Source organism: Zophobas morio, unplaced genomic scaffold (assembly GCF_036711695.1).
Source record: "Zophobas morio isolate AGI-343-1 ecotype UQ-CSIRO unplaced genomic scaffold, CSIRO_AGI_Zmor_V1 ptg000002l, whole genome shotgun sequence".
Classification (NCBI taxonomy): Eukaryota; Metazoa; Arthropoda; class Insecta; order Coleoptera; family Tenebrionidae; genus Zophobas; species Zophobas morio.
In genome coordinates this window covers 20,469,392-20,487,927 of record NW_026972107.1, presented here as the reverse complement: position 1 = coordinate 20,487,927, position 18,536 = coordinate 20,469,392, and the positions used below count along the sequence as shown (strand labels likewise).

The 18,536-nt window shown below is 32.8% G+C and overlaps 1 protein-coding gene across 1 annotated transcript; it reads left to right on the top strand.

Annotated features, from left to right (window-relative positions):
- Nucleotides 1–11,118: 11,118 nt before the first annotated feature.
- LOC135130179 (serine/threonine-protein kinase PAK mbt) lies at nucleotides 11,119–18,492 on the top strand. The gene is made up of 2 exons (XM_064057542.1): nucleotides 11,119–12,213; nucleotides 17,247–18,492. The coding sequence occupies exons 1-2, from the start codon at nucleotides 11,407–11,409 to the stop codon at nucleotides 18,117–18,119; spliced, it is 1,680 nt and encodes a 559-aa protein (XP_063913612.1). The 5' UTR covers nucleotides 11,119–11,406; the 3' UTR covers nucleotides 18,120–18,492.
- The last annotated feature ends 44 nt before the right edge of the window (nucleotides 18,493–18,536 follow it).

Sequence of the window (18,536 nt, the reverse complement as noted above, 5' to 3'; positions counted from 1 at the left end):
ACCGGCCGTCAACTAATGCTAATGGATGAAGGAGTAAAGAAAAATATTGGGCTGTCACATTTTTGACCGGCGCATGCGTTCGGCAAATTACTTATTGTTTAAAAAGTATAAATTGTTGAACCTGATTGCCCTATCAAAATAAATATTAAGTACGCACACATTTTTCTTAATATAGTATGTTGATCTTAATATTTTTATTACATATCTAATAACAATATAATAATAGAGATAATGAGAAACGATTAAACAAGCACCACTGAAGAGGACTATTTGACGTCATAATCTCCTAAAAGCAGATTTTCTTCAAATTCCAGTTGTGTTTAACAATATCAATGGTTTTTTCGCGTAACATGCCAAAGGTTAACACCAATGATTGATTAACATGGTAAAAGACCGATTCTAATTTATTTATAGAATGATAAAGTGATTTGTTTTCATTTTATTGCACTAGTGACGTCTGTTGGAAGGTTATTGACTAACAAAAAACTTTGTCCGCCGTATCCGCCAATATTATAAGTGGATACCTACATCTCATTTACATTCATAAACTGGTGTTTGTAATTTATAAACTCGTAGAACCAAAAAGTTTGCAACTTTATTTTCCATGATAGAGTCCAATATCAGAATCAAACATAGATATGCCATTTTATTGTATAACATGCGTGTTCATATGTTATATGATAAAAAAAAGGCATTGTATTTGCTGTTTCCTTAAGTTAAGAAATATGTAACACAAATAAAAACATTGACAGCGTACTATATTTATTAAACCTATTATTATTATTATTATTATTACATGTTAGTCTTATAACATCATGAGTGGCAAATGACACTTAATATATTATGCTGTTATAACGCATCAAATTAAAATTGCTTTCAAACATTATCTTTAAATGTGATTGATTGATTAACACTCTTACATATTACACTTATGTACATTTACAACTGCATGATATGTTCGTAATACCACTTTACTTAGTTGACGTTATAAATATCTAATATATTTACAACAATTGTCTTAATTGTTCAGTAAAGTAACACAGTGTCTCGTGAGAATGAAAATAAAAAAAAGTTATTTCGACTTCTCCAACCTTTCTAAAATCTCCAAACTTTTTAAGTTTATAGGGTGTTCAGTTGCAAATTTCTGATTAGCTATTTATTTTTAACAACCTTTAAATTTTGACACATTGATACAGAATAGGCTCTCTAATCCACTAAAAAGTTATAAACGAACAAACTGTTATCTGTGATTTAATACTATATGTATATTTTTAACTTTACCTACACACCTATTCCATAAAATTAAATTTGTACATTAAAATTTTGCAAATTGTCTTAGAACTTGTACAGCGAACCTTTTTGACATTTTAGTAAGTCACTAAGCTAACGTTTACTATATTTATTTACATATCTCACCCACAGATTTGGCAATATTATGTCAATATTTTTTTTTTAATTCAAAAAACACTGTCAGTCACAATGAATTTTGTTTAAAAAAACAAATAGCTGTAAATATACCGGGTGAGTCACTAAGCTCGCGGTTCTCAATACCTCATTCTTTGAGTCGCAAACACTAAAATTATTTCCGACTACACAGAATTTTTTTCTTTAATTTTTTAGCAAAATTTCTCCAAAAAAATCAATAATAATATTATCTTTATTATCTGTATCGCAATATTTTATGGAGAGATAAACAGAGGTGCGCACTTTATTGTGGTAACAATTAAATCAAATTTTAATATACAGATTTATAAAAATAATCTAAAACGGTACAGTTTTCAAATATTGATATTTACGTTTTTTCAAATGAAACACCCCACATTTTATTACTACAGCTTACCTTTTTTTTCTATTCTTTCAATATGTCGTATATATGGACTCATCGGCTTGGTCTTTGGGAGCATTCATTAGACAGTTTTTTCAAACAAGAGAACAATCGAAACGACAATGCACTAACGGGACCGAATGAAGACAGAGATGAGTTATAGTTATCAAGAGATACTGAATACTGTACTGACAATTGCATAACACTTGCAAATATATTTTCGATGTAAATATTTTCCATAATTAATTTTTATAAGTAATTTAAGTTACGTCTTTAGAACACCAGAGAATTAGCATAGAATTAAAATGTGAAGTCTGTGGTATTGTATGGTCCATCGATCATAATAACTCTTTACCGATCTCCATCAAGTAACTTAGATGAGTTTATACAGATTCTTTATACTCTGTTTATCAAGTTCAGGATAACAAATAAAAATGTATTATTAGTTAACGACTTTAATTATCATTTTAATAATAACTCTCTCAGAAAACAAATTTTCTCGACTTCGTCAGATCATTTGGTTTCGAGGTCCAAATCTCAGATAGCACTCGCCTCAGTAATTGCATAGCCAATGTTATTAGCACCACCAGTTTTGAGTTGAAATACCAACCCATAGATCCCTACCTATCGGACCACAAGGGGATGTATGTCTGCTAGGCTACTCGCCGTAGTTTTTTACCGTAATCTTGTTGATTACGACTGGACATTTAAGGGCGGTTCACAGTTAGATACAGGGTGATTTCGAAATATATGTAATGATTGTAACCACGGCATCACGTACCATAGTAATGTGGAAATATAGAAAAAACAAATTAAAAGTCGAATCGGGCAAAACCCCCATGCACCATCCTTGATGCGATGCTACTGATCCACCTTTTAAACAGTAGCTGGAAAAACGTTCAAATAAAAACGATGTAAACACTTTCAGTTTCAATTAAAAGTCAATCCAACTTTTTGCTAGTTATCATTCATTCATTCATGTATTCATTCATCGTTAAAGGTCAATGCGAATGTTATTAGTTGTAGAAACATTCCACATTGTTTAGTAGAACAAAAATAAGAGCAACTTGGAATGCAACCACCGTTTTACAATAAATGTTGAAAATGTTGTCCTTGACTAGCAATACAGACTTCAACACGTCGCAACATGTTTGCACGGATACGTAAAAAAACTCCAGGAGTTCCACGAACTGTAGCGGCTTTTTGCAACTCTTCGATAGTTTCTGGACACTGTTGATTTCCATAAACTAACTCTTTCATCCAACCCCACAGACAAAAATCACACGTGATGCGTTTAGTCTGTTCAGTAAAACATAAAGACCTACTAAGCGGTCATTTACGATACTGGCCCACACATTAATGGAAAACCGTCTTTGAAATCGTACTTCTTGACGAGCGAGTGGATTTTGATAGGACCAAATGTGAGTGTTGTGACTGTTGAAAACAGGATTAAGAGTGAATCCTGCTTTATCCGTAAACCGAATGCAATTTAAAAAGTTAGGGCGTTCATGACATTGCTGTAACAACCATTCGCAGTAAATTACACTACGTGAAGAATCAGCGGGCTCCAAAACTTGCATTTTTTGAAGGTAGTGAGGATGTAGGCCTTGTTCTTTTAATATACGTTGCACTGCAAACTGTGAAACTCCAACTTCAGCTGCAAGTCGGCGAGTGCTGATGTCGGGTCTTTTTCGACGCGTTCCAAAATTTGTTCTTCAGCTTGCAGTATTCCTTCGGTTTTATCATGGCCATGCTCGTTTGAGATTTAAAGGTGCTATGATCTCAGAGATGCTGTACAAATTGTTCGTACACACGGAATCGTGCGATATGGAAAGTGCTCCATCCACAATTCGCGGGCCAACCTGGCGTTTCCATCAGCCACACCATAAAGTATTACCATGTGGATACGCTCTGTTATGGTAGGTCAAGAAACACTACCTCTGACGTGTATAACAATTTATATTTAATTTAAAATAATTCATAGGGACCTATACCCCTTTTTTTTATTGCACGCATTTCGAAATTAGAGTGTATTGTATATATTTTTCCAGGATGGCTAAAGACGTCATAGAAAACATTAGCAGCACTACAAAAAATTCAATTGAAAAATTGATAAATACCCGCAGATTTAAAGATCTTAATTTCAGTGTCAATGAAATCAGCTCAGTAATGGTACAGCATGTTACTAAGTCATTAAAAAAAATCTAAAGACGTCTGCGAAACGAATATAAATATATTGAAATATATAGTTGACCTCATAGTATCACCCTTAACAAAATTAGTAAACATGATAATAAGATAAGGCAAATTTCCAGATTGCTTAAAACTGTAAAGGGCATCCATCTTTAAAAAAAAGAAATACATATAAACAAAGTCTCAAATTATCATCCAATGTCCATTAAATCATCATTTTCAAAAATAATTGAAAAGTTGCTTTTTCAACAATTATTACCTGATTCCAAGTCAAATGGTGTGTGGTGCTTAGTTTGATTTCATACCAGACAAATCCACCATAATGGCAATCATGGATAGTTGAAGGTTCTGCACTTAGACCGCAAACTGGAGTAACGTTTTACAACTTATTTAAGGCATCCGACTGTTTGAAGCCCGACATACTAGTAGAGAAATTAAAATGTTATAGTCAGTAGCGTAGCTAACTTCCACTGCGCCCCCTCGCAATTTATAGTAAGCGCCCCCATACACCACATTTAAAAAGTAATATAAATAAGTACTTACTGGTTTACACATTTAAAAAAATATATATCCCTTACGTTACGGTCTGCGCCCCATTTGGCGCTGCGCCCCCCCGCAATGCGGGGTCTGCGGGGGTGCTGTTTACGGCACTGGTTATAGTGTAAAAGAGTCAGGACACCCTTTGTTATTGAGTTACCTGACGCATAGATCACAATATTATGGGTTTGTACCATCTACAGCGGCTGTTGAACTGGAAGTTCCCCAAGGCTGCGTCTTGGGGCCATTTGTTTTTTTTTTTATATGTTAATGATCTCTCCTGTCTCCCTGGCAAACGGTGTTGTATGCAGATGATACCACGTTGGTTAGTACGGTTTCCAACTTAGATGAGCTTTGTGATCAAATGGTGCGCTCGCGGTCGAATGCCTCGGACTAGTTCCATGTAAATAAATTAAAATCGGACTAAACTAAAACATGAGTTGCTAGTTTTTCTTTGCCTAATAATTGGTATGGGTTATTTTTGTGTGTTGCTTTGATTTTGATGATTTCTTTACAGTTAACTTTTGTTTCTTTGAATGTTTTTTTGCTTTAAACGCAAACTTAATGACTTGGGTGACTTTAGACCAGGGCCGCCGTAAGCGGGGGTGCAAGGCGTGCACCGCACGCGGGCGCTCCCAAAGGGGGGCGGCAAATTGGCAAGTAAAGCAACACTTTTCAAAATTCTCAAAATAATAAAAAAAAATTTTAAATCAAAAAAAGGGTTTATTGGGACTTTGGGAGAAAGTAAAGAAAGAAATATTGTTTGGGTGATCCGGTCATCGATAAATCAATAAACATCTATTTTTTTTTAGTGTATAGTGAACAAACTTATAGGATCGGAAAATCATAAAGGAATAAGTTTCGAGAATTGCGGGCGTTGTTTGTCGGAACGTGAAGGAGGATGTTAGCAATAAATTAAATTATTTTAGTGATTGACAGAAAAGTGTTGATAGAATATCGCTTCAAAAATTAGTTGGTATCCGAGCTGGCAAATGCAACACAGACGTTATTTGCACTTGTAGTTTGGAGTTTGCACTGTTCGGAGGAACAGACGATAATTTTATTTTATTTATACGGTATCACATTTGCAAAATCTTTGATGATTTGCTGGAAATATATGAAGATACTTCTTCATGGCATTGTACCATAACACATGAAGCTTATTTATTAGCTTTAAACATACAAAACTATAAATTTGTTTGTTCAAAGATAATTTGATTTGATATTTTGAATCAAATCAACATCTTAACCAAAATGATGCAGAAACATCAACATCAAAGTATGTATCAATTTACTTAAAGATGTAATAGGTTACTGATGTACCAAATATCGTTCAGATGAAACTTTTCTAAAATTATAACTGAAGCAGACAAACTTGCCTATGAAATTAATGTTGAACCATTTTTTCCGCCAATCCAAACCGTGCGTCCAAGAAAAAAACCGCAACATTTTGATTACGAGCAGAATGACGACGTTGTCGTAGATCCAAAAATTAATTTTAAAATAAATTTTTTTACCGAATTCTGGACCAAACCTTGTCTTTTTTAAATAATAGATTTGAGGAACTAAACACATATGATAATGTATTTGGGTTTTTCAATAATGTGTTTTAAGTCCTCAGAAGAAGACATGTTACATTTAAAACTTACAGTTGATTCCGATACATCAATAGCATTAAGAATTTTGCTTACACCACCATTTTCGGTTGCATCTCGCCAACGATCTTTTCAAAATTGAAAATAATAAAAAATTATCTCAGATCAACTATGAATCAAGGCAGGTTAAGTAACTTGACTATTGTTACAATTGAAAATGAACTGTTAGACAATTTGGACATAAAAACAAATAGTTACAGAATTTACCAGTGTGAAATCTAAAAACATTCATTTGGTTCAGTAAAAAATATATTTAATTATATTATTTGTATGCTTTAAGTTTTTTTTTTCGTTTCTTTTTTTTTTGTATTCAGTTATATGATATGGATACATATGCATTTATGTTTTTTATTAGTAAAATAGATTTGTGTTCGATAAAGGTATTTGTTGGTTCATTTGATACGAAACAAATTTTAATTTTAACGTTTTAAAGACTGGCCCTTAATTTTCCACTTATTTTAACACAATTTTTACTTAAAAAAATCTTTTCTATAGTGAAGAGGGGCGCCAAATTCAAACTTGCACTCGGGCGCCAAAAGTCCTAGCGGCGGCCCTGCTTTAGACCCCCAATTATCCTGGGAGGCACATGTTGATGTTATTTCTAATAGGCTAAGCAGAGCTCTCTTTATGCTCAGACAACTCTCAAGTGAGGTTTCGTTCAATGTGTTGCATACTATTCGTTGTTCTCAGTCAATGAATACCCTCGTTCTTATCTGGAGCCATAGTTTGTCACGTCAAACAGAGACGTGTTCGAGTTATATTCCAGCTAGGATATAGAAACGATAAACGATGTTCAATCAACATTTTTATCAATAATAAAATACTTACAATAAGTATCCTCTCTACGCCTCTACACATTTATAGCTGTTTCAGTTACCTACTTGAAAGGCGGCGTCAATGAGTATACTAAAGGGATAGATTCAACTCGTACGAAAGAGTTGATCACAACCAGGTATCTTCGATTACACACAAGTAGATGGACAGTCAATTATCCTGACATTCGATTTTTAAATATAACATTCCCAGAAACATGGTAACCTTCCCACCATGAGATTTCTTGCGAAAGTAAGAAACCGGCTTATCAAAAGATGTATTTATGACATAAAAGAGTTTCTCTCAATGAAGCGTAACTCCGTTAGTAAATACATATATGTTTGTAAATATATATCTAATAATAATTGTTTTCAAACTGTATGTAACACGTAACAACACACTTATAATAATTAGCATAATAATTTTATATTGTCTGACATGTGTAAAACGTACTGTTTATATATAGATATGTATTTGAGTAAAAAATCGTAATGAGTATCAACTTTAATTATATAGAAAATCCTTAACAAAAAAGAAAATAAGCTGCAGTAACAACATTTTAAAAAACTGAAATACCGACATTTCAAAATTGTAACAAATTGAACACAGTTATAAAACGGATACCTATATTTTATATCTCCACAAAACATTGTAACGCAGATTTTAAAAATAACCCAAGTGCGATTTTATATCTGAACCCCCGTTTTTGTCAGTCTATCGTCTGATAAAGATTTTATTTGAAAAATGAGACCTCCGATATTACTGGACAGATTGTTTTTAGATGTATCATTTAGCATATGGTGCAAGTGATAAAACACTAACTAAAATTTGTACATTCTTGCAAAAATGTAAAGACGCACCTTAAAATTTGACTAAATCGAATTTTTAATTTTGTGTGTGCAGGTTTAAAAAAAATCAACATTATACAACAATATTCTATTTGACGTCATCTCAAAATTTGAATGTTCAAAATAGCATCTTACATCTACTTTCTTAATACATCCCTATTTTTTTTCATTGTTTGTGCAAATTGTCTAAAAAAAAATTAATTAATGGAACGATTAATTTTATTGTTTAAATCGGAAACTTTATTAGGCTCATACACCCGCAATTTGTAAGAATTTGTCAGTGCATACAAAGTATCGTACCTCCCTGTCACTAATAAATAACCCTTAGTGGTTGATGTGACGTTAAACGTTTAATAAAAAAAAGTCAGTTTACTTTCAATATTGAAGAGTTAGTGAGAATCATGACAGTGCTGTTAAATTCACATTGTGTTTAGCTTTCTTGTGGTTAATTTACTAAGTGACAACAATACTTGAAAAAACATAAAGATGTCGTTCTTTTGGAAACTATTATGTACAATAGTTAATTTACGTGAAAACTACAATTTTTCTTAGAATTGCAATGATTATAATAAAATGATAATTTTTCAGAATATTTGGTAACCTACTCAAAAAATGTGTGGATACTGACCCATACTAATTTTTAAGTACAAATTTTATATCGGGTGATCCTTTAAATTTGGCGTCGGTTCTCGGTTGTCATTACGAAAATAAAAACTAATCTCGCACTTGTTAAGTCAAATCTGTTGCAATAAAACACTGAATAATAAAAACTAGGTACATTACACCTTGTTGGTAGAATTAAAAGTCGTCTGCCTTGCTATTTTAAGCTGTAGTTTGGTTTATGTGACTTTTAAACCGCGATAGTAAGGTTTGATTAATAATGACAATTAACCTAACACCTGTAAATGACAGGAGACACCATTTGCCAACTCGCTCAGACTTACGGTTTATCATCATGGCTTTCTTTCTTGTCCTTCAGATTTAAATGGTCACCCATAAATTTCCACCAAGGGAGAGTTTATGGTTTATGTGATCAAGTGGTAAATCAAAATTTTTCATCACGTTGATAAATTTAAAAATCTATATCTCAATTACTTATGGAAATTTCGGATGGCGGTTATCACCAGACTTCCCCACTTTGACAACCCTATAAATTATAATTGAAACATTATAGACTTTTTTGTCGGAAATGACGTTTTTATTTAATGATAATCATAAAGTGTGTTTTTTTTAAACTACCCTTATGTTAGATATTGAAAGTTGTGGGTAGGATGTTAGCAAGAAAAAATTACCTGCATTTTAAAAAATACCCAGACTTCTTCGTTTTCACCTCGTTGAAGAAAGTGTTTGCATACCTACCTATGACGATATAGATATAATTGTGAATGTATTTTTTCTTAATTAGTTGGCGCTGCAAGTTATTTGAAATTTGTTTGCAAAATTTCAGTTCCATCTCGCAACTGTAGTCAATAAGTTCAATATTATGAACATTCAAGCTCTCAGTGTGAAAACAAAAAATTAACTACTGTACGCAACACGCTCGCTCGTACTTAAAAATCATGATTATAGTGGGATTTTGAAAACGTTTTCTCTTGGCGGATTTCCCTGAACTGGGGGAAAAACGGAATTCTGTGTTCTGCACGTTTTTTATTTAATTTTGTTAATTGAAACATTCCCAGTCAAAAATGTATAAAAACGAATCTTTTGATGTTTGAATAATCATTGAAGTGAGAAAAACATGTTTAGGTAATGAAACTTTTATTATCACAGAACGTCAGTATGACGTTTGCTAAAAAATTTGTTTGATTACTGTTGACTTTGAAACCTCAAATTACACCGACAAAAACCAATGAATTAAGTTCGATAGCACAGCAAAACAGTTACTAAAAGTGTGCCATCTGGTTCCGTATATTGACAGAGTATGTAGCTTATAGTCCTGTACTTTAAATTTAAATTACAACCTACATAGTTCATGTGAGAAGATCCGGCGTTTGTCTAATGCCAAGTCAATAAAAGAAAAATTATTGAAATTATGGAAAACTACCAACAATTACGGGGCTAAACCGAAATGTATACCTCCATATTTTTTTTTAAATTATCGAATTTTTCCTTTATTACAATTCGTGGAGAATCTGCACCGCTTCTTTCCCAGGTACTTTATTTAAACTTGTATCTATTTTTGAATTCTTCGTTGCGCATGTTGTTAGATCGTTCTTTCATAAGTAGTTTGTAGTCCCTTAATTTCAGACTTGCGCTTTTCCAATAGACAATGTTCCTGCGTATTCAATGGATTTATTTTATTTACTACATAAACAAATCTATTTTAATTCATAATAAACTTTAACTCCTGTGCTGGCTTGTGGCTACATGATGTCAAAGAGTGTTTTCCCTCAAATATTTATTTAAGATTAGATCAAATGATAGAAAATTTTAAATTAGAGTATTTAAATATCGCGGATGTACTACGTTAAATTTGCTTAGCAACTTTTCCAATTTTTTCCCCATTATTCATAATCTTTTGTCTTCTTTTAGATAACTGGTCATGTCAAACCGACATATATTTATAATTGTTGTCATTTTGATGTAATAAAAATATTGTAGCAATTTAACAATTAGTTTTTTAAACAACCCTCTGTAGAAACTTTTATGGCCACCGTGGCCAAAAAGACTGCTGATAATATTCATTTATATTGAAGAAAATCTTTGAGAATAAGATGACTCGATCTTGTCATTCAGTCATCCTTTCCACTAACATTCCTGTAAATATTTCTCTACTGTACCTACACAAAATAACTGTTTACAAAATAATTATTTTTCGTGATAAATTTCCTTACGAAATGTCTATGATCTCTTATCGCAGTTTACCCATTCGTCCGTAATTGCTACAGAAGTAACTGTATATTTTAATTAGTTTGTATATTTCATTGTTGTTTCTGAGAAATATGTGTTAATTAATAATAGTATCATTTGCATTATTATTAGGTACAATATTAAAAAACTTCTTCGTTTAGTCTAAATCTATTCTTTATTTTAACTTAAATTTATTTACGCTTTTCTGTGTTAGTTTTGGCAATTATATTTAAGAATTAACAACAATAAACAATTAAACATGTAACAAATTTTTTTCCCCAGTTTGACAAGTTTGACTAATTTGTCCAATACTCTTTATAGATAATGAGATCAAAAACGTTCCCAGAAATCCGAATTCCAACAAAACTTGCAAAAATCACCGCGAGGAGTGCTGCTGTACTTCTGCCAAAACATTCGTGTTTTGCTGTCATGTTTTTGTGATTTTCTCCCTTGTACGTGCCTTATTTTCGTTAAATGAATTTTATTTTAATACAGACATGTGCGCTGCATGTGAATTGACAGTGCGTTAGCCCAAAAATGTGAAGTGACGCATCAAATAAACAAACAAACCGATCAGGTTATGTGTGTTGACACTATTACCGTTGGTCATAAAAAACACTGGAAAGGGGCGTAGCAACCTACTTGAGATTTCCTGTGAAACGAACCCAGTTCAAATCAATTAACGATGTTCTCGAAGAAGAAAAAGAAACCGCAAATTTCAACGCCGACGAATTTTGAACACCGAGTTCACACAGGTTTTGATAAACGAGAGGGGCGCTACGTGGGGCTCCCGTTACAGTGGGCCTCGATCGTAGGAAACAACCAAATACTCAAATCCACCAACCGGCCTTTACCTCTCGTTGATCCGTCGGAAATCACACCCACGGAGATTCTTGATCTGAAAACAATCGTCAGGGGCGACCACAGGTCTGACAGCCGACTAAGCATACAGAACAAGAACCAACAAAATGGCATTATTCTTCCAAAAACATCGAACGTCGCTCGCTCTAATTCCCTTCGGTCCTCGAGTCCTCCAAGACTTAGAAGAGACCACCGAAATAACACGAACGTCCCGCCTGCAGTGCCAGAGGAACAAATCCTTCAGTATACATCAATGCGAAGGGATCCCAGTATAAGTAAGCCCCAAGTGAGAGAGAGTTCACCAGCAGAGAGGTCTTTGAGTAATCACGAGGTACCAAATCCTCACATTAATGGGAACGTTCAGGAAGGGTATCTAGGAGGGTACGGACGTGCTGAACATTCTCAGCCATCACCCGCAGGATCTATGGCGTCTACAGGCCTCTCGCAATTAGGAGCTCATTCTCACCCTAGCCATGGGTCTCATCAAAATTTGCCTCAAGCTACGTATCCAGTCAGACATGATCAAAATCAGAATCTCAAGAATGGGGGACAAATCGGGAATCACGGGGCAACGGGTGCCGTGGCACCAACGTCAACAAAGCATCATGAACAAAGGCTGACACATGAACAGGTTTGATCAATATAGTGTGTTATTGAACAAATAATCGGATAGAATTTAAGGGTTGATTCAAGGGTAGAGTCTTATGCAGAAGAGCTTTTATTCATTTTGTCGACCTTGTCGCCGGTTATAATGCAACGACTAAGTTTACTTTGCAATTATAGCAATAAAACTTAAAAAACCATTAATATAGCTACATCAAAATATCTATTAATAAGTAATGACAGGTCCTTTCAAAGTAACTTGAAAAGCACGTGCTCTATTTTTCAATCAGAATTACGTTTCACATTTATGTAGTTTATTTGAGAGCGATATAAACTTCTAATTTTAAACAAAACTAAAAATAGAGTGAAAATACTATAATGTGCTTATTATAAGACGTTCAGAAACTTAATAGACTAAAAATAAGTTCTTTGTGAATCAAGGTCACCCATTCAGAAACAAACAGTTGCATTTTTAACTTCCCACAAAGGATTTTTGTTATAATAATTAACACTACTAAATTCTAAAATTGTTATCAATGGGAATGTGTTGTTAAAAGGAAAATGAAATTGGTTGTGTGATATACAGGACCTTCCAACAAAAACTTTTTTTCAGCATCAACTAATTTCATTCACTGTTTTAAAATATGATAGGACAAGCATCATAAATAAGAATCTAATTTAAATTTACAGATTCTCGTTAAATATATATTTTCTAAGTTTTTTTACTAAGATTACGTCAAAGCTGTGTTGTACGTGTTGGGTGGATAATAAAATTTTTATGTTTAAAGTAAAAACAATGACGTTTACAAATATCATTTATCTTAAAGTACCATTGTATAGCATTGATTTTTATGTGAGACACCTGTGTAATTTTTAATAAGGCATCGAAAATTGCAATACATTTTTTTAGCGTAATTCATTCGGTAAGCAAAACTGCTTAGTGAATGGCTACGTAATAACACGTTCAGAAGTTGCCGTCAAGACAATTTGATAAGGAACTGATTTGTTGATTAATGTTGTTATTTTATGTTCCACTTATTTAGTTTTTGAAGTTTCCATTTTATTGAACCTGTGAAAAACATGAGCGCATAATTGTCGCAATTTAACCAAATGCGGAAAAAATAATTTATGTCTTAATTTTAAATTCAAATGTTGATTGCCCATAAAAATTTGATGGCGTCATTCCGAAAAGGTATTCGCAAACCGTTCGATAAATATTCTTTTTTCTTACGATTTAAAATTTTTCTCGGTTTAGATAGGGCCAACTAATAATGTTACAAAAAATAGGAGTCATGTTTTTGTACTATTTTACTGAATGTAACAATAATTTCATTCGACTTCGTTGAAATTTGTAAACATAATTAACTTATCTTTAAAAGTGTAAATTATTTAAAATGTCAACATACCTATTTTCTAAAAAATATGTTTTAATGGAACACAATGGAAATCAAATAATTATAAGACGTAGACAACTACATCGACGTGTCATAAAAACGAAATACATGTCAAATGGGTGCAGAAAGAGACCTCAAAAAATCAAAGTCTAGATCCAATACAATACAAGAATTATTTAAAGGCCCCTGACACGATCGTTTCTAAATATAAATGAAAAAATGTATTTTGCTTCCTGCAAAAAATTAACGACGTAGTTTTCTTGGAAAACCATGAAAAAAGGCATCGAATATGTTTTCTTCGCATACGTTTTTTTTTTAACATTGGTTACTATAAATAAAACAAAAAGAAATCTGCAAAACAATTTGCACCGTACTGTTTGCCTCAGTCAAATAATTTTGCAAATGTTTTACAATTTATTTAAATTATCAAATGTCCAAAAAATCCTAAACTGAAGTTAATAACGGTTAAGGCCGCTGGGAGCAATAATACTTATTTATGTATTAAGGGCATAATTAGGAAGATTATGGCATGAGGAAATGTTTAATTTACCGAGGGCCACAATCGACAGTTATGCCCGTGGTACATACAACGTTTTATTCTATTAGTTTCTAATTTTTTTTTTAACAAAATATTGAGTATTTCCGGCAAGATTGTGTGAATTGTGTCGATACGAACTTTAATACATAGCATACTTTTGATGTTGTTATGGATACCACGTTCTTTATTTGTTAAATAATTCAATTTTCAAAATGCAAACTGAAAAAGCGGAAAGTGTTTATTCAAAAGAAACTTTGGAAGAATTTTAAGTCTAGCAGGGAATGTTTTGTTGAAATGTTATTTTCCCAACTTTAATAAAAATTTTGAATATTGAAGCTTGTGTGAATAATTAATTAATGTAAATGAATAATTAATCAATGGTTGCTTAGCAATTTTTAACTGATAAAAGCCAATTTATGTCCGCATTTGGATGCTTATAAATAAGATTATGATTCTAAAATAGGATTGTAAATCATTGTAAAATTAGAAATTATGATCAATTTCATTGGCCTTGTATCAAGGATGCAAAAATGGTTCCACATTTAAATCTAAAAAAAAAAAACTGACCTGCTTTGCTTTTCAGGTTATAGTTCCTAAAGAGTCATTATAACGAGCTTCTAATTTTATGTTGTCTAGGCATTTCGCAGCTTGTAGAATACGAAAGTGCCGGTTTCCCATTTCCGTTTGTCTGTCTGTCTGTCGGTGTATCTGTGTATTGTTGGCGATTTTATTATAATCTGCACAACCTTTTTAGATGTCAGCAAGCCATGGAAATCTACTAACTTGGTTGGTGAGTGGTGACCAAGCTTTTCGAGAAAGACTGACATTCTTCATGTTGGTTTGAACTGTCACTTAATAAGGTTATGAATTGTGTCAAAAACTTAACCATTGTTGTCATAACTTTAGAAATATTTATATAAAACTTAGAAATTATTTTTTAACTGAAGGATGAATGTAATTATTAATCATTAATAGAATACTTATTTCTGGAAAATTGATGCTACGTATATTTCAGTTGCAAAAAATTCTGCTAACTGCTCACCGGGAAAACACAATTTAAATTTTAAGTAAAGCAAAATTTGAAAAGTTGCACGAATTGGCAAATTGTTCCATAATTGTCTGGGGTATTTTCACAAGAATCATGCATTTTTTCTTCGTGGGTGTTCTCCAAGCCTAAAATCTTTTCTCGATGGTAAATCTACAATCGAAACCTAAATCTTACGTGTTGTACTTTAATTTATCTTCTGGTAATATGCACTAAGTGTTAAGAGTAATAATTTTCACTTATTAACAATTTAATTCTACCTGCTATTCAAACTCAACATCCATTATTTCATTGTATAAATCTGAACCATCATTAGGGAAAGGCAAATTATTATCAAGTGACAAAACAACACACACAAAATTTTTGTCTCCCGTATTTTAAAATTTTCAAAGATTAGATAATTTTAAACTTCAGCAGTCCCTTAACAAATTTGTAAATATTGTACATTTAAATTTATGTCAATATTTACACTTTAATTTTTCAAAAATTTCGTTTGGGCTCCTTTATTTTTCTTTGTCCTAAACTTTTGTGTGGTGCACAATTTGCACAACCATTTACCGTTAACCTTCTTTTCTTAGATTGTGTCTTCAGCAAAGTAGAATAATTCGCGCTATGTTCAAAATTAAATTAAATACATAATAAATACGTGTGAAAATTCACAGGTTATTGACACTATGCTTAAATTATTATTTTCAATTTAATCATTTATGTTAGAAAAATTATTGGCTTTCCAATATTTACAGTACATTACATTACAATAATTTGTACTTTAACCGAAAAATAAATTTCTTTGAAATAAGCTTGCTTCATTCGACAATAAAATTGTGTTAACTGTTTTCCGTGTCAAACCCACCAGAATTTACATCTTAATGTTGAAAGGATGTTAATTGTATGTCTGAATGTACAATTTTATATCTGTGATCAGTTCAGATGAGTCATTTTCGCCATTTTGTTTCCGGCTTTTTTAGTTTCTGACCTTGTCATCTCCGAAATCTGCTAGTTGATGAAAACAATAGTTAGAACACTAATAAAAGTTGCATTTTAATGACAGATTAAATTTTATCATTTTTCGAAGAAGCTGTATTTGTTAGACTGTGCTTTAGAGACAAGGGAAGTTCTGTGTGAATCATCTTGGACTAGTTTTTTAATTCAAATTGCATAATTTTTTAAAACCGTATCATGTTAGGACAGCTCTAAAAATAAAATTGCGATGATTGGGATTTTGATATAAGCACTTATAGAATGTTATCGTCGCAATCGTTAGCATTGTTTTGCTTTTGATTGACAGTTTTTCAAAATGTCTGTCTTTTAATTTAGAAAGATAGTTTTTGCATTATATTGTTTTTTTTTTACAAACGATACTTGCCCTCCTCACGTATTTTATCATTAATTTCAGACTTACAAAATTACAACTTACTCTGTCAATAACATCATGGATACATCTAAAGCGCAGTGGATGCACGTCCAACGAATCAAGATAATCAACACAACTAACCATTTATCATTATCACAGACAAACGTGTTTATTGTGGTTTATGTATATGGTACTCGAATTATACATTTAAAATTTCGATCAACAGTTTTATTTTGAAAACGAGAATTATATTTATATGATGAATAAATTAGTTAAAGGAGAAGTTCATCGTCATTTCGAAAACTGTTCAGATATTCTGAAAAAAAAAGCAGTGGTTGTACGATTACGAAATTAAGTGTGCAATTTTACCTAGGTCAGTGTTAGTAACTTTTTGTTGATTTTTCTTACATATTTTTTAAACGTGAAAATAGGTCATTTTTTATTAAATATTAAAATCGACTTTACAAAAACTGGTAGTCTGTTAAGTGTAAAGAATTGATTGTATTTTTTTTTTTGTACCATTCATTGTCGAGTGTGTCAAATGCTTAAGACAAATCACGATGCTATTAAGCAATTTATATTTGTAGATAAAGATTATTCATTAGTTGTGTTGTTCCGTTAATGAACCGTAGTTAGATTTTTATTTTTATGGAAATATCCTATTATTATTTTTGTTTACAATAATCGTAAATATACTTCATTGGTGTATCATAGATATTTTTTTTTTCAGTTCCGTGCTGCCTTGCAAATGGTGGTCTCATCAAAAGATCCTCGCGAAAATCTCGAACGCTTCGTCAAAATCGGCGAAGGGTCTACAGGAACCGTATGCATCGCACACGACCGCACCACCGGCCGGCAAGTCGCCGTCAAAAAAATGGATCTTCGAAAACAGCAGCGACGGGAACTCCTCTTCAACGAAGTAGTAATAATGCGCGACTATCACCATCCCAACATCGTAGAAATGTTTGATAGTTATTTGGTCAACGATGAACTGTGGGTGGTGATGGAATTTCTTGAAGGCGGTGCACTCACCGACATCGTAACTCACTCCAGAATGGATGAAGAACAAATCGCTACTGTTTGCAAACAGTGTCTTAAAGCTTTGGCATATTTACATTCCCAAGGAGTAATCCACAGAGATATAAAGTCGGATTCGATCCTACTGGCTTTAGACGGAAGAGTGAAACTGTCCGATTTCGGATTTTGCGCCCAAGTGTCGCAAGAACTACCCAAAAGGAAATCGTTGGTCGGTACGCCGTATTGGATGTCGCCGGAAGTGATAAGCCGGTTACCGTATGGCCCAGAAGTCGATATCTGGTCTCTGGGCATTATGGTTATAGAAATGGTGGATGGTGAACCACCGTTTTTCAACGAGCCTCCGTTACAAGCAATGAGGAGAATTAGGGAGATGCCTCCTCCGAAGCTAAAGAACAGTCATAAAGTTTCGCCGAGGTTACAGAGTTTCTTGGATAGGATGTTGGTGAGGGATCCTGCGCAGAGGGCTACTGCGCAAGAGTTATTGGCGCATCCTTTTCTAAGACAAGCGGGTCCTCCGGCACTTTTGGTACCTTTGATGCGGGGTGCTAAACACTCAAATTATTAAGTCTTGTTTGTACTTATATTTGCATATATGTTGATATTTATTTAGGTAAGTATGTCTTCGTTTCTTTCATTTAACTTAAGCCATACCAAATATTAATTGTTAATACACAATAACGGAGCTCTCTTGTTATCCATGTGTCTTTGATCTGTTGAAAATGTACTCATAATTCCGAAAAAATTTACCAGTATTATGTTATTAATAAGCCGTCCATCTAGTGCCTTAAGGCTTATGTTGTACTGGGTGTTTCCATTTCATCTATTTTAGTATGTAGGTTTGTTATATTTTCGTAAATATATCAGTTGGTAGCTATTTTAAATGTACGACTTTAGCACTGTAATATAACAAAGTGTCATAATACACTTACTATTTTTTATACCGTGTGTTTTTCTTTAGTGAAGATGGAAAAGGAAGGGATAG